Source organism: Hemiscyllium ocellatum, chromosome 3 (assembly GCF_020745735.1).
Source record: "Hemiscyllium ocellatum isolate sHemOce1 chromosome 3, sHemOce1.pat.X.cur, whole genome shotgun sequence".
Classification (NCBI taxonomy): domain Eukaryota; kingdom Metazoa; phylum Chordata; class Chondrichthyes; order Orectolobiformes; family Hemiscylliidae; genus Hemiscyllium; species Hemiscyllium ocellatum.
In genome coordinates, this window is record NC_083403.1 from 143817539 (window position 1) to 143834377 (window position 16839).

General features: G+C 42.9%; 1 protein-coding gene across 6 annotated transcripts in view; it reads right to left on the reverse strand.

Moving 5' to 3' along the window:
- The window catches only part of dtnba (dystrobrevin, beta a), a 540419-nt gene that overhangs the window by 165119 nt on the left and 358461 nt on the right, over positions 1-16839 (reverse strand). For all 6 annotated transcript variants that reach the window (XM_060822037.1, XM_060822040.1, XM_060822034.1 and 3 more), the window contains one exon: positions 7637-7724. In XM_060822037.1, coding sequence (XP_060678020.1) covers positions 7637-7724 — 88 coding nt within the window. The remainder of the gene's footprint in view (positions 1-7636; positions 7725-16839) is intronic.

The following is a 16839-nucleotide window of genomic DNA, read 5'->3' on the forward strand; positions in this document are numbered from 1 at the left end:
TAGAGGCAGGACATATCACCAGCACTTCACTGAAGAGTCTCACTGAAGATGTTCGAGTAAAAAATGAGGTCTGCAGATGCTGGAGATCACAGCTGCAAATGTGTTGCTGGTCAAAGCACAGCAGGCCAGGCAGCATCTCAGGAATAGAGAATTCGACGTTTCGAGCATAAGCCCTAGATGAAGGGCTTATGCTCGAAACGTCGAATTCTCTATTCCTGAGATGCTGCCTGGCCTGCTGTGCTTTGACCAGCAACACATTTGCATCACTGAAGATGTTACCTAGTATGGTGATGAAACATCTGAAAACTAACCTTCAAGCTCAGCAAGCTAACTTACAAACGTATACAACTGATGTCAATGGAAAAGAAAAAATCACAAAGTATTTAGTGGCTTGCACTGGGAGGGCAGTCAACGTGTGAAGGACATTTGATTTTAGCTTGTTGGGCCAATGTTTGATTCAAACTTAGCTTTATGAAATGACCTAGGAGAATATAATCTGTGTACCGTAGTAACTGCTACCAGCTAAGTATATCTTTACTCCTGTAATCCAACAAATCAAAGCACTGTCTCTCCAATGGATCATACAGAGAATGTTCGCACAGAGAATGCAACAGCCTATGATTATTATAATCTCTTAGCGACCACTAACTTATAAAAGGAAATTTGAACAACCAGCAACTTGCTGAATTTATTTTGCTGTAATAAATGGCTTAAAAAAGCAAAAACCGAAAGAACAGCAGATGCTGTAAATCAGAAACAAAAACAGAAATCGCTGGAAAACCTCAGCAGGTCTGGCAGCATCTGTGAAGAGAAACCAGCGTTCATGCTTCAGGTCTGGTGCAGCCTCCTCAGGACTGAAGCAGTTCTGAGCAAGGGTCACCGGACCCAAAATGTTAACTGATTTCTCTCCACAAATGCTGTCAGACCTGCTGAGCTTTTTCAACAATTGGTTTTTCTTTAAGAAAACGCATTATTGATGAAACACCATTTTCTTTTTATAGGCATGTTCACCTTTCATACTTATGAAACACTACATTATCCTTGAAATTACAGTTTTCATTGCAAGAATCATCAGATGCTTATAGCTTCTAATGGGTTCTGGTACCCCTGATTTGCCCAGTACTAATTTCAAATGGCTGTCTCCAGGTCCTTTCTTCAATTTTATACCCATTGCCAAGAGTAAAGACTGTTCCATGATTCACCTTTTCACTAGTCATGACAGCACTGATCTCCTCAACTCTTTAAATGGATTCAGGATGGGTCGCCTAACTAAAGACCATCGCTGTCCCACATCCAGGTGTGGTATCTGACACAGTGCTGTCTCTCCACTGACCACACAAAACTGTTTGAGATGTTCAATGATTAGCCAGAAAGCCTGTAACCTGATCTTCAAAATGGCTCTCTCTGTTCTCTTCCCCATGGCAAGGTAAATGTTGCATTTAGGTGAAAATGCTAACTGGCTGTCCATGGTCCTGACTTGTCTTCACTTTTGAAGCAAATGGACAACTTGCAGCAGAACTGTTCATACCATCTTTCTGGGAATTAAAGAAATTCAGAGACTACTGCCATTGTTTTGAAGCCTAAATACCTTACATCTTTTCCTCAGTAAATCAATCTTCTATCTGCACAAAAAGCTACCCAGGCTTGCTTCACAAGTTGGCAGAACTTAATTTTGTAATCCCCAAATATAACAATCTTACAACAGTATACACAAGTATCTGAGAAGCAGATCTCCACATGGTCACTTGGTGAGTGCAATTGAAATGGTATTGGACAGAAAGCTCTGATCTGAGTGCTATTAACAGATAACCACTATAAAATATAAGACAATTGTAGGCATAAGACATCATGCTTTGTATAGAAATGACAGACTGGAGGCTTGACAAAGCTGTGATGCCACCATTGGTTCTGACAGTTTTTATACGGCAGTCAATTTACCTCCAGGATTCAAAACATTGTTTGAAATCCCTTGATCAGACGGATGCCCTATAATCACGGCTAAGGTCGATTATTCAACAACTTATAAAAGAATCTTACCACGCCTATGTTTAGGGGAATATAGTGGTCACTGAGTTGAACCCAAGTGTGATTTAGTCTCATCCTATATCATTGTTATTTGAAAACTTGTTCCAAGGTGGAGGAACAATGGATTTCATATCCGTCCTGTGAAGATCTGATTTTCTTCCCTGAAAAGAGAGACCCGGACACTAGTTCATTCAGACAGAATCTCCAAAACAGTCAGGGAGAATAGAAGTAGCCTTTTCTTAATTATTTAGAAGGAAAGAACAGAGGGATCAGAGACACACAATAACAAATGAGAAATGTAGCAGGAATATGTCACTCAAGCCTGTCCCACCATTCACTAGGAATGTGGCTGGTCTGCCCCTGGCCCCAACTCCTTTTTGCAGCACAGAGCGGCGGGAGCTGGGCGGAAGTGATGTCGGAGTGCAGAGGCTGTTGGGAAGGTGGATGAGTGTTATTTAAGTAGGTGCTTTCTAGGCCACAGGTCCTACACAGTAGGGCCTCCCTCCCATGCTCCTCCTCTAACCTAAATTAAAAGTCCACAGACTTGCAACAAAACACGGGGGTCGAGGGACGTTTCTGTTGAGAAAAGAGCGGGTCTTTAGCTCAGGAGTCTTTGACAAGGAGGTTGAGCGAAGTGATTACGCCACAGTCGAAGAGGGTGAAGACATGACTGCCAAGCTGATTCAGTGTACTGTGTGCATGATGTGAGAGGTCAGGGACTCTGGTGTATCTGGCTCGTATAACAGTGGAAAGTCTGTACACATTCAGCTTCTGACAGAGCATATTGCAACACTGAAGAAAGAACTCGAGGACCTCTGGTTTATCCAAGAGAATGAGATCCTTCTGGACAAGACCTTCAGCGAGGTTATTACACTGAGCATACCAGAAGAGAGTAGAAGGGAGAAGACGATGAGGAAGGCAGAGAGGAGACAGGTGCAAGAGACCCTGGGGGAAGTACCTGTCAGGAACAGGTTGAATTACTTGGAAACCGTAGAGACAGACGTCACTGCCAGTCCGAGAGGCGGTCAGGTCTGCCAATCAGAAATTGGCGTGAAGGCAGAGTCGAGGAGTCAGACCACACAGAGCCGTGGGAATAGGGGAGTCCATAGTGAGAGGGACTGAAAGGGGTTTCTGTGGCAACAGGTGGGATTTGAGGATGGTGTGTTGCCTTCCTGATGCCAGGGTTAAGGACATCGCAGACAGAGTGCAGGAAATCCTCAAGGACGAAGGTGAAGAGCCAGAGGCGGTGGTACATGTCGGCACAAATGATGTCAGTAAGAAGAGGAGGAACATACAACAGCGGCACTTCGGAGAACTAGGAAGGTGGCTGAAAAGCAGGACGTCCAGCTTGCTTCCAGTGCCCCGGGTGGAGAGGATAGGAACAGGGAGATAATGGACTTGAATGTGTGGCTGGGGAACTGCTGCAGGAAGTAAGGATTTAAATTCTTGGATCACTGGGGTATGTTTAGCGGTAAGGATAAATTATACAAGAGGGACGGGTTGCATCTTAATAGGTGGGGGACCAGCATTCTGGCAGGTAGGTTTGCCATTGCAACACAGCTGCGTTTAAACTAAATAGCGGGGGGGGGGGACAAACTGGAAGTTTAAGAAGGAAATTAAAGGAACAGTTAGAACAAGGGAAGTCAAGAAGGACAACGGTATCAATGAAGCAGAAAACTAAAAAATAGGATCATGCCAGAAGGTCAAGTGAAAGAGGGATTGATAGGGCAGTAACAAATTAAAAATATTATATTTGAACGCACGAAGCATTAGAAATATGGTGGATGAGCTTAAGGCTCACTTGGAATTTGGCAGTTATGATGTTGTGGGGATAACTGAGATGTGGCTTCAAGTGGACAGGACCTGGGAAATGAATATTGAAGGCTATACGTGCTATCGTAAGGACTGACTGGCAGAGGGGGTGGGGTGGCCCTGTTAGTAAGGAATGATATTCAGTCCCTTGCGCGGGAGGTCCGAGAATCAGGGGATGTAGAGTCAGTATGGATAGAGCTGAGAAATTCTAAGACCCTAATGGGAGTTATCGACAGGCCCCAAACAGTAGTCTGGATGTCGGATGTAAGTTGAATCAGGAGCTGAAATTGGCCTGTCGCAAAGGTATTACTACAGTTGTTATGGGGGATTTCAACATGCAGGTAGACTGGGAGAATCAGGATGGTACTGGACCCCAAGAAAGGGAGTTTGTGGAGTGCCTCAAAGATGGATTCTTAGAACAGCTGGTGCTGGAGCCGACCAGGGAGAAAGCAATTCTGGATCTGGTGTTGTGCAATGAACTAGATTTGATCAGGGACCTCGAAGGAGCCATTAGGAGGTAGTGACCACAATACGATAAGCTTTAATCTGCAATTTGAAAGGGAGAGGGTAGAATTGGAAGTGACAATATTCCAGTTGAATAAGGGGAACTATGGAGCTATGAGGGAGGAGCTGGCCAAAGTTCAATGGTGCAATACCCTAGCAGGGATGGCAGTGGAACAACAATGGCAGGTATTTCTGGGTATAATGCAGAAGATGCAGGATCAGTTCATTCCAAAAAGGAATAAAGATCTTACGGAGAGGCAGGGATGGCCGTGGCTGACGAGGGAAGTTAAGGACCATGTAAAGACAAAAGGGAAAAAGTATAACATAGCAAAGATGAGTGGGAAATGGGAGGACTGAGAAGCTTTTAAAGAACAACAGAGGATAACTAAAAAGGAAATACGCAAAGAAAAAATAATGTTCGAAGGTAAACTGGGCAAAAATATAAAGGAGGATAGTAAAGGCTTTTTTAGGTATGTCAAAAGAAAAAACAGGTTAAGGCTAAAATTGGGCCCTTGAAGACAGAAACGGGTGAATTTATTACGGGGAACAAAGAAATGGCAGAAGGGTTGAATTTGTACTTTAGATCTGCCTTTACTGGGGAAGACACGAGCAACCTCCCAGATGTAATAGTGGTTGAAGGACCTGAACTGAAGGGAATTTATATTTGCCAGGAAATGGTGTTGGAGAGACTGTTAGGTCTGAAGGCTGATAAGTCCCCGGGGCCTGATGGTCTACATCCCAGGGTACTGAAGGAGGTGGCTCTAGAAATTGTGGATGAATTGGTGATTATTTTCCAATGTTCTATAGGTTCAGGACCAGTTCCTGCGGATTGGAGGGTGGCTAATGTTGTACCACTTTTTAAGAAAGGAGGGAGAGAGAAAACAGAGAATTATAGACCAGTTAGTCTGACCTCAGTGGTGGGAAAAGTGCTAGAGTCAATTATAAAGAACAAAATTACAATACATCTGGATAGCAGTAACAGGATAGGTCAGAGTCAGCATGGAGTTATGAAGGGGAAATCATGCTTGACTAATCTTCTGGAATTTTTTGAGGATTTAACTCTGAAGATGGATAAGGGAGATCTAGTAGATGTTATATAACTAGACTTTCAGAAGGCCTTTGATAAGGTCCCACATAGGAGGTTAGTGAGCTAAATTAGGGCACATGGTATTGGGGGCAAAGTACTGACATGGATTTAAAATTGGTTGGCTGATAGGAAACAAAGAATAGTGACAAATGGCTCCCTTTCGGAATGGCAGGCAGTGACCAGTGGGGTACCGCAGGGATCAGTGCTGGGACCGCAGCTTTTTACAATGTACCTTAATGATATAGATGATGGTATTAAAAGTAATATTAGCAAATTTGCTGATGATACAAAGCTGGGTGGCAGGGTGAAATGTGAGGAGGATGTTAGGAGATTACAGGGTGACCTGGACAAGTTAGGTGAGTGGACAGATGCATGACAGATGCAATTTAATGTGGATAAATGTATGGTAATCCACTTTGGTGGCAAGAACAGGAAGGCAGATTACTACCTAAATGGAATCAATTTAGGTAAAGGGGCAGTACAAAGAGATCTGGGTGTTCTTGTACATCAGTCAATGAAGGTAAGCATGCAGGTACAGCAGGTAGTGAAGAAGGCTAATAGCATGCTGGCCTTCATAACAAGAGGGATTGAGTATAGAAGCAAAGAGGTCCTTCTGCAGCTGTACAGGACCTTGGTGAGACCACACCTGGAATATTGTGTGCAGTTCTGGTCTCCAAATTTGAGGAAAGACATTCTGGCTATTGAGGGAGTGCAGCGTAGGTTCACGAGGTCAATTCCTGGAATGGAGGGATTACCTTACAGTGAAAGACTGGAGCGACTGGGCTTGTATACCCTTGAGTTTAGAAGACTGAGAGGGGATCTGATTAAGGCGCATAAGATTATTAAAGGATTGGACACTCTGGAGGCAGGAAACATGTTTCCGCTGTTGGGTGAATCTAGAACCAGAGGACACAGTTTAAAAATAAGGGGGAGGGTTGAGGAGAAACTTCTTCACCCAGAGAGTGGTGGGTGTATGGAATGCTCTGCCCCAGAAGGCAGTGGAGGCCCAGTCTCTGGATACTTTCAAGAAAGAGTTGGATAGAGCTCTTAAGGATTGTGGAATCAAGGGCTATGGAGATAAGGCAGGAACAGGATACTGATTGAGGATGATCCGCCATGATCATAATGAATGGCAGTGCTGGTTCGAAGGGCAGAATGGCCTACTCCTGCACCTATTGTCTATTGTCCCCTTTCAGGCCAGCTCATTAACTCCCTGGTTTTGCAAACATTACCAACTGCTCTTTAAATTCTTCCAGGGGTCTAATACTCCACAGCACACTGAGTAGAGAATTCCACAATTTTAACTACTCTTTGGGAGCAGAATTCCCTTTGTGACTCAGTTTTAAATGAGTGCCCCATTATTCTGTAACAATGCCTTCAATGTAGGCCTCTCCCCTCCATAAGTAGAAACGTGCTCTCATCCTTACCCTGTTATGCTCACCCTGAATCTTGTCGTATGTTGAGTTTGGATTTGAGGTTTTATAGGTTTATTGCATTTCTGATTTGATGTGAGTAAGATGACCCCTCATTCTTCACTCGAATGAAAACAAAGGCCCAATCTGCTAAGCTGCTCTTGATAAGTCAACCAGTTCACCCCAGGAATCAGCTGAGCAAATCTCTTCTGAACTCCCTCCAGTAGTAGATCATTTCTAATATACTGTACTACTGTACTGTATATACTGTACATAGACTCAGGAATACCCACCCATCACTGGCCTATTTTCCTGTGACATTGCACTTTGCCAATGGCAGACTAAAAAGCTGTTGACATGAGTTTAAGGAACATGTTTTCCAGAGTAATGGTGAGCTGAGTAATGTTTGTTGTGAGTGCACAGAACTTCGCTGAAAAGGAAATAACTTATAGCCAGGCCAGCTGAAGAAAGCACCTCAGCATTGGGATAGGGGTGGTGCTGCACTGAGTTCGAGTGCAAGATTATTGTTGCACTAAAGGTGATGAATGCTTCTTTCCAATGAGTTCATTAGACTATTGGAGAAATATTTGAAAAGTAGTTTGTGTTTTTCTTCCGTGCAACAAACTTTTATGTTCTTTGGTTAGAAATGTCAGCAACATCTTGTCAATGTGTCGGTCACTGACCTCCACGGTAAACAAAAAGAAAACTTTTCAGCTATGAAACCAAGTCTCATTCTGGGATCGGACTTGTCCAGTGTTACCATCAGACTACCAGGCCGGAGGCCTCTCTTACTTACTGTGTTTCCAGCTTCTGCAGCGAGTCGGGCAGCGTACCGAGCGATCAGCCTGTGTTCCTCATCCAGCCTGCTTGGACTGTCCAAAACACTGCACAGAAATTCAAAAACAATTAAAATGAACCTTTTCAGAAGTTCACCTTTTATTTTTTGGCAACTTCCACAAATAACATAAACATGACTGGAATCTTTGTCAGCTGAGAGATTGACAGACATTGCAGCTCTAATATTAGTGACTCACATCAAATCAGAAATCCTATAAATCTTCAAATCCAAACTCAACGTACAACAGTGCAAGACTGGAGTTTGGTACTGTTTGATCTCAATGGAATGGCTAAGATGATAAACAATCTGCTCCTAACAAATCCAATTTCAGGGCTTTATTATCAATGGATAGAGCATTCCTAAAGCAGCTAACTGTGTGGATTACCAACTTGTGAATCCTTCTGATCAACCTCTGGCAGATGGTGAGAATGAGAGTGTCCCTTGGTCAGCCATGTTTGATGTCCTGAACAATAACATGCCAAAGCTTCTGCCAAGAGGCTGTAGAAGCAAGCATAAGGTAACATAGAACATAGAACATAGAACATAGAAGGATACAGCGCAGTACAGGCCCTTCGGCCCTCGATGTTGCGCCGACCGAATCCTACCTAACCTATACTAGCCCAATAACTTCCAAATGCCTATCCAATGCCCGCTTAAATGACCATAAAGAAGGAGAGTTCACCACTGATACGGGCAGGGCATTCCATGAACTCACAACCCGCTGTGTGAAGAATCTACCCCTAACATCTGTCCTATACCTACCACCCCTTAATTTAAAGCTATGTCCCCTAGTAACACCTGACTCCATTAGCGGTAAAAGGTTCTTAGTATCTACCCTATCTAAACCCCTAATCATCTTATACACTTCTATCAGATCTCCCCTAAACCTTCTCTTCTCCAATGAGAACAGCCCCAAGTGCCTCAGCCTTTCCTCATAAGATTTTCCTACCATTCCAGGCAACATCCTGGTAAACCTCCTCTGCACTCGTTCTAAAGCTTCCACATCCTTCCTATAGTATGGCGACCAGAACTGCACACAAGCTGGATTGTTTTGTCTTGTTTCTTATCATCGAGTCATAGAGATGTACAGCATGGAAACAGACCCTTCGGTCCAACTTGTCCATGCCAACCAGATATCCCAAACTAATCTAGTCCCACCTGCTAGCACCCGGCCCATATCCCTCCAAACCCTTCCTATCCATATACATATCCAGGTGCCTTTTAAATGTTGTAATTGTACCAGCCTCCACCACTTCCTCTGGCAGCTCATTCCACACACACACCACCCTCTGAGTGAGAAAGGTTGCTGCGCTGTGTGTCCCTTCATGCTGCATTCAAAGGCAGCATCCGAGGAGCAGGAGAATCGATATTTACAGCATAAGATCTTCATCAGGAATTCCAGATTGGCACCAGCCGTGTGGGTTCAGTTCCTGTTCTGGCTGAGGTTACTATGAAGGACTCTCCTCAACCTCTCCCCAATCTTTCCTCAACCTCTCCCAAACCTCACCCCAACCTTTCCCAAGCCTCTCCCCAACTTCTTCCCAACCTCTCCCCAACCTGTTCCCCCTCTCCCCAACCTCTCCTCAACCTTTACCCAACCTCTTCCCAACCTCACCCTAACCTCTCAACCTCTCCCCAACCTCTTATAGAACATTGATAATAAAGCCCTGAAATTGGATTTGTCTGCCTCATGGTCACCCAGACACATGACTAAAAACAAAGACCAAATGTCTCACTCAGTGTATGAAAACATTCCTAACGTTTGAGCAAGTAAAACAACTCCTGGAACAACTGTCAACATCCATTCTTAAGATTCCCAAAGATGTAAATGTGGTGATGTCGTACCAACACAATCAGACAGAAACAGGCAATTTTTGATTTCCACTGAACAACAATGAAAAACATTAAACAAAACCCTCTGAACCTACTCGAATTTTCCTTGATAAAGCTACATATTGTAAGTCCATTTGAAAAATAAACTTTCACAACTAAATTCAGGTGTGAGATTTTGGGTGGAATAATATGCAAATGTGGTGGTAGTGTTGGAGGGAGGCATTTAATCAGATGGAGGAATGGCAGGTAGGAACCCAAGGTGTGTCTGGGGATGGGAATGTATTAAAGTGTTCACCATGCAGGGAACATGACAAGCTACTCCTGGTGTGTCTTATTGCAAGCTCCTTGGCTGAGGTGTAGCAGTCCCTTGTTCAAAGCATGAGATCCAAGGACCTATCATTGTAAAGATAGGAAAGGCAGAGCACCCATTGACAGGCAGCTTCCTCTGTGCCATCACTCCCCTCTAGTCTAAGATTCAGCAATTCCCTGTATCTCTGGGTGGGTACTGTATTAATGGCAGCATCTTTCTGCCCTGTGTTCAACAGAACTACTGGTCTCCAATTAGTGCTTATCAATGTATCATAAAAACACAATAAATGATATTAACTGATTTGGCACAAAACCATTGAAACCACCTAACCTTCACTATTTTACAATTTATTATTTGTCATAAAACACAAATTGAGATGAGTGCACTGCACTCGATTCCTCACACATTGTAGCAGTCTCAAAGCTTCGCACAAATTACATTTACAAAATCATAATTACATTTAACGACCAAAGCATTATGATGTACCCTGAGTGACTGGACACCCATTATATTGCAGGCACAAGGAGGCTACAACTTTACAGCCTGTAAGCATCGTTGACTTTGAGGATGTTTTTGACATCTATTGAAGTTGACACAGCTCAACTCCACCTTAGAGTACAATTTCAAGTGGAACTCTCATCATTATAGATTTGGTACTTCTCCATCAGCACTACACTAAGATTTCCTGTCACATTTAGCCAAATACAAACATAATTAGGGAATAAAAATCCACAGCTCCAAAACTATTCATTCTCAAATGAGCTGCACAATTAATTAATTAATTACTCAATTAATTGTGGTTCCTCAATAAATGATCTTCTGTTCAAAGAAAAAAAATGATGAGAGGAACAATTATTCATTTTAACTAATCAAATTTACAGAAGAAAAAGCCACTTTTGAAATGCACAATGTTAAATACATTTCAAATGTACATTATTGACTTTGAAGCATTCTGGGGTATCATATAATTCTCCAGTACCTTTCATAACCACAAATCCTTTTCTTTCCTGCTTTGCAACAGATAAAATCTCTGTTCTTTACTCTTGAATAAATCAAATCTGATCACAAGTTCATCTCACTGAAAATAGAATGAGCGTTTGGCTCATTTCAAAATAAAGGAGCAGTTGTGTATTCAGATGAACCGAAGAGTACAGTAACTTTCACTGACTATCAGATGTGAGGGCAGATATGAGTTATGAAAATGCACCATATCCACTTAAATGTACATTTTCTCAGACAATAGCTCATATTTTGTGGACAGTGGTAAATTAATCTCGCTGGATTTGAGTTCCACTTGCCCAGAAGGCTTATGTACTGTAACTTACGGAAATCAGAAACTAAACACTGCATGGCATTCAGGAGATCTGGGACCTGTATGTACAGGACACGCAATGGTGTGTCTCTGCAACAAATCAGATTGAGGAATTCCAAGTTTGTGAGAAGATTTGTAGCTCGGGTGCTCGTTGTTGTGGTTCTGTTCACCGAGCTGGGAATTTGTGTTGCAAACGTTTCGTCCCCTGTCTAGGTGACATCCTCAGTGCTTGGGAGCCTCCTGTGAAGCGCTTCTGTGATGTTTCCTCCGGCATTTATAGTGGCTTGTATCTGCCACTTCTGGTTGTCAGTTCTTGCTGTCCGCTGCAGTGGTTTGTATATTGGGTCCAGGTCGATGTGTTTGTTGATAGAATCTGTGGATGAGCGCCATGCCTCTAGGAATTTCCTGGCTGTTCTCTGTTTGGCTTGCCCTATAATAGTAGTGTTGTCCCAGTCGAATTCATGTTGCTTGTCATCTGTGTATGTGGCTACTCAGGATAGCTGGTGTACGCAACATGAATTCGACTGGGACACCACTACTATTATAGGGCAAGCCAAACAGAGAACAGCCAGGGAATTCCTAGAGGCATGGCACTCATCCACAGATTCTATCAACAAACACATCGACCTGGACCCAATATACCGGCCACTGCAGCGGACAGCTGGAACTGACAACCGGAAGTGGCAGAGACAAACCACTATAAATGCCGGAGGAAACATCACAGAAGTGCTTCACAGGAGGCTCCCAAGCACTGAGGATGTCACCTAGACAGGGGACGAAACGTTTGCAACACAAATTCCCAGCTCAGCGAACAAAACCAAAACAACAGATTGAGGAATCCTTAAATAGCCAAACCCGAAAAGTTAAATTCAGAATATTTAAGTTCAATGCCAGATTTTAAATGGAATACAATAATGGCAAAAGATAAAAGAGGCAGAGACATTTTTAATTTCTTCACAAAACCCCAACAATAATTAAGATTTAAGGAAAGGACAATTCAAACTTTTTAAAAGAATCTTCAGATGGCAGGGACAATGGTTGACAGTAATTAAGACCCACCTCAATCATTAACATTTCACACCAATGTGAATGGAGAAACCACAACTTTTTCTGATGAGGCAAACACAATAATCCGACAGCAATCAGGCAGCAGAACGCTAAATCACTCCGAGAGCTGTCAGAGCAGGGAAGCCTGGTCAGCAGTGCTCAGATTTCTGAATTTAACTGCACTTGAGCAGACTCTGGAGATTGCTGTTAGATTTACTATTTGTAATGGTGATTGCTGGTACAGTTAACCACACAATCCAGGCCACTGTCTCGTCCGATAGTCACAATTTAGGGAATATTCATGAACCAAGTGAAAGGCAAATTAAACAAATAATTGGCATTTCCTTACTCATTGTGAAATATTGAATTATTTGATTTTATTATTTAAAAGCAATTTAACCTCCACAGATCAATGTGAGAATCCTCATAGCTCTGTAATGGGAAATCACTGACATTATGTGCAATTATCTCATAGTATTCTCCTTGTGTGTATGTCTATTGACTTCTGCAGGAGTTATTTTTAAATATTTCTGTGCAGCTATGCTCACAGAGCATCTTAAAGGGTACAGCTTTCATGTGAAATGTGCGGTAGCTTCATACACACACAACTTTGATGGTAAAATGATCAGAATCTTTATTTTCTCCTGTTCTGTCGAGGGGTGAGCAGTTAGTCATATTTTCACAGGTTTAGTAAATGATATCGAGTGAAAGATCCCCTAGGAAAAAGTGACCACGACATGGTAGAATTTAGCTTTCAGTTTGATAGGGAAGAACTTGAAATGGAAATAAATATGTTCAGCTTAAATAGGGATAATTACCAATAAATCAGGGCAGGGTTGCAGGAGTAGACTGGGAAAGATACTGAGCAGCATAGGAACAATGGCAAACATTTAGGAAAATAGTTCACAGCTCAGGAAGGATTCTAGGAAGGGGATAATTATGGTTCGCCAGGGAAATTAACATTGGGAATGGAGCAAAGTTTTAAAAATATGAAACATGACAAAGATTCATGGTAAGGCAGAGGTTTGGGAAAGTTTGAAAACAGATGACCAAGAAAATAATAGATGGTGAAGATAAACTTGCCAGCATGGTAAAAAGCTTTTTTAAATTTATAAAAAGGAGGAAATCTGCAGCACAGACAAATTAGGAAGGCCTCTTCCATGAATCATGAAAAATTAGCATCCAAGCTCACTGGATAATAGGGAAGGCAAACAGAAGGTTTGGCCATAATTTCAAAAGGAATGGAGTATAAAAATAGGAAGGGCTTGCTAAACCTCTGCAAAAAGCACGAGGCAGATCACAGCTGGAATACTGCGAACAGTTATGGGTCCACATCAAAGGCAAGATAGACAAGGATTGCAGGCAATCGAGAGGAGATTCACCAGGCTGATCCCAGGTATGGAGGGAATGTTTTATGTGCCGTTTGAGTAGATTAGGTCTGTACTCATTAGAGTTTGGAAGAACGAGAGACAACTTTCTTGGCACTTTAAAAATTTGTTCAGGGAGTTGACAGGGAAGATGCAGAAAGCTTGTTTTCCCTTGGGGAGGGGGGGGAATGTTTATATTTGGTTACGAGAAAATATTTTAGAACATAATTTTCTTGAAATGAGACATTACTAATAAACCACCATGTAAAATAATTCATCTGTAAACCTCTAACCTGGTAATAATAGTTTTCTGCTTACTTAATCCCAAAGTACACTTCAATTAAAATCCTTAAAGTTTAGGTAATCACTCCCTGTTACAGGTTTAGTGCTATCTTATTTGCTTTCTTGGAACACTGTACAAACATAAGCAGTTTGATGATTTTGCATTTACAATGACTAATTATTAAGTTATTTAATGTTGTATTCCAGAGGTGTAAAAGGACATTGACATGTGATTCAAACCAGAAATTTATATCTTCCATACGTGGCCCTCAGAAGATTTTCCAATCTTGCTGCAGGCAGCTGAGGAAAACTTCAATAAGACCACACCTCAATCACAATATTAAGCAACTGTATCACAGCAAATGCACAGCACTAGTTATGAAAAACTCAATCCTAAAACTTGCTTTGATGCAACATTATAAAATAATGAACATGCTTTGTTTCTTTTTATTGATGGATGCCTGACCTGACACAGTAATCACTAACTGATTTTCTGCGTTCTCCTCAGCTTGGATCAAAACTTGTTTTCAATCCCTGATCAATTGTTCATCAGCTTCGCCCAAATTTTTACCGCCGGTGTTCACAAACAGGGACAATCTGTGCCTCATTACTACTGCCGAGTGAAATACCATTAGTATAAGGTGTTTATTGATCCTCTTGTCCTTTCTAACTTGTGTGACCCTCACAGCTGTGAGTTCCAGTGCTTTTCCAGCCCTAACCCCACTTTGTCCTGCCACATGCTGCTCCTATCCCATCACTCCCTCAACAACTACTCTCATTTGCCTCTGGGAGACAGGGGTCTTGGATCAGTTCCTTTCCCAACCATCAACTTGACACATGACCCAAATCTAGCTCAGACCTGTTAGCCTGCAAAATCTCCAATTCCAATCTTTCGCTTTCCAGCTTCTTCCCATTCCGATCATCATTCTGGACATATCAACATTCTAGAACACAGCATCATGCGAATGGAGTGAAAACTGTTTCCAGGTAAGGTAGTGAAAACAAGAATCACTGTGCTGTTTAAGAGATTGTTAACTGGGGTTGGGGATGACAGTTTTTCTGCATGGGTGAGCTAAGCTAGGCCATACCACTATTGGAAAAAATGAGGTCTGCAGATGCTGGAGATCACAGCTGAAAATGTGTTGCTGGTTAAAGCACAGCAGGTCAGGCAGCATCCAAGGAACAGGAAATTCGACGTTTCGGGCATAAGCCCTTCATCAGGAATGATGAAGGGCTTATGCCCGAAACGTCGAATTTCCTGTTCCTTGGATGCTGCTTAACCTGCTGTGCTTTAACCAGCAACACATTTTCAGCATACCACTATTGTTACTTGTTCATGTGTTTACAAAGATTGCCTTCTCATTTCTCATTCATTGATTGTTAGTATCCCCTCAAATTTACTCAGAATATAAAAACAAGGCTTTATAAAATACACATCATAGATAAAACAACATTCTGACTGAAATGCTTTTTCGCAGCAGAGAGCGGCGGGAGCTGGGCGGAAGTTCAGGCGGAGCGCAAAGCCGGTCAGGAAGGTAAGTGATTGCTATTAGAGTGGGTGTGTTCTAAACCCCACGTCCTACAAAGTAAGGTCTCCCTCCCTCCCTCTTCCTCTAACCTAAATTAAGAGTCCACAGACTTGCTACAAGATGAGGGTCTAAGGAAGTTTTTAATCTAAGAGTGAGGCTTCAGCTCAGGAGTCTTTGAGAAGGAGGTTGAGTGAAGTGATTACGCCACAGTTGAAGAGGGTGAAGACATGACTGCCCAGCTGGTTCAATGCGCTACGTGCTTGATGTGGGAGGTCAACGACTCTGGTGTGTCTGGCTCGTACATGTGCGGAAAGTGTGTGCACATTCAGCTACTGACCGAGCATATTGCAGCGCTGATGAAAGAACTCGAGGACCTTAGGCTCATCTGAGAGAACGAGATCTTTCTGGACAAGACCTTCAGCGAGGTTATTACACCAATCATGCCAGAAGGGAGCAGACGTTGAGGAAGGCAGAGAGGAGACAGGTGCAAGAGACCCCGGGGGAAGTACCTGTCAGGAACAAGTTGAAGCTTTTGGAAACAGTAGAGACTGATGACACTGCCAGTTCACAAGGCGGCCAGGTCTGTCAATCAAAAGTTGGTGCAGAGGCAGAGCGGAAGAGTCGGACATCGCACAGAGCCGTGGTAATAGGGGACTCCATCGTGAGAGGAACTGACCGGGGTTTTTGTGGCAGCAGACGGGATTTAAGGATGGCGTGTTGCCTTCCTGGTGCCAGGGTGAAAGACATCACGGACAGAGTGCAGGAAATCCTCAAGGACGAGGGTGAAGAGCCAGAGGTGGTGGTACATGTCGGCACAAATGATGTCGGGAAGAAGAGGAGGAACATACTACAGCGGGACTTTGGAGAACTAGGAAGAAGGCTGAAAAGCAGGACGTCCAAGGTGGTTATCTCCGGTTTGCTTCCAGTTCCTCGGGCTGGTGTGGCCAGAAACAGGGAGATAATGGACTTGAACGTGTGGTTGGGGAACTGGTACAGGAAGCAAGGGTTTAAATTCTTGGATCACTGGGGTATATTTTGTGATAAACATAAATTCTACAAGAGAGACAGTTTGCACCTTAATAGGTTAGGGACCAGCATTCTGGCAGGCAGGTTTTCTACTGCAACATCACTACATTTAAACTAAGTAGCGGGGGGGGAGGGGACAAACTGGATGTTTAAAAAGGAAATTTAAGGGAAAGTTAGAACAAGAGAAGTCAAGAAAGACAACGGTATCAATGAGGCAGAAAACTCGGAAAGGGATCATGCTGTAAGGTTGAGTGGAATAGGGGTTGATGGGAAGGGTGAGAGCAGTAACAAATTAAAAATACTGTATATGAACGCACGAAACATTAGAAATAAGATGGATGAGCTTGAGGCTCTTTTGGAAATTGGCAGATACGATATTGTGGGGATAACTGAGACGTGGCTTCAAGTGGACAGGGCCTGGGAAATGAATATTCAAGGCTACACGTGCTATTGTA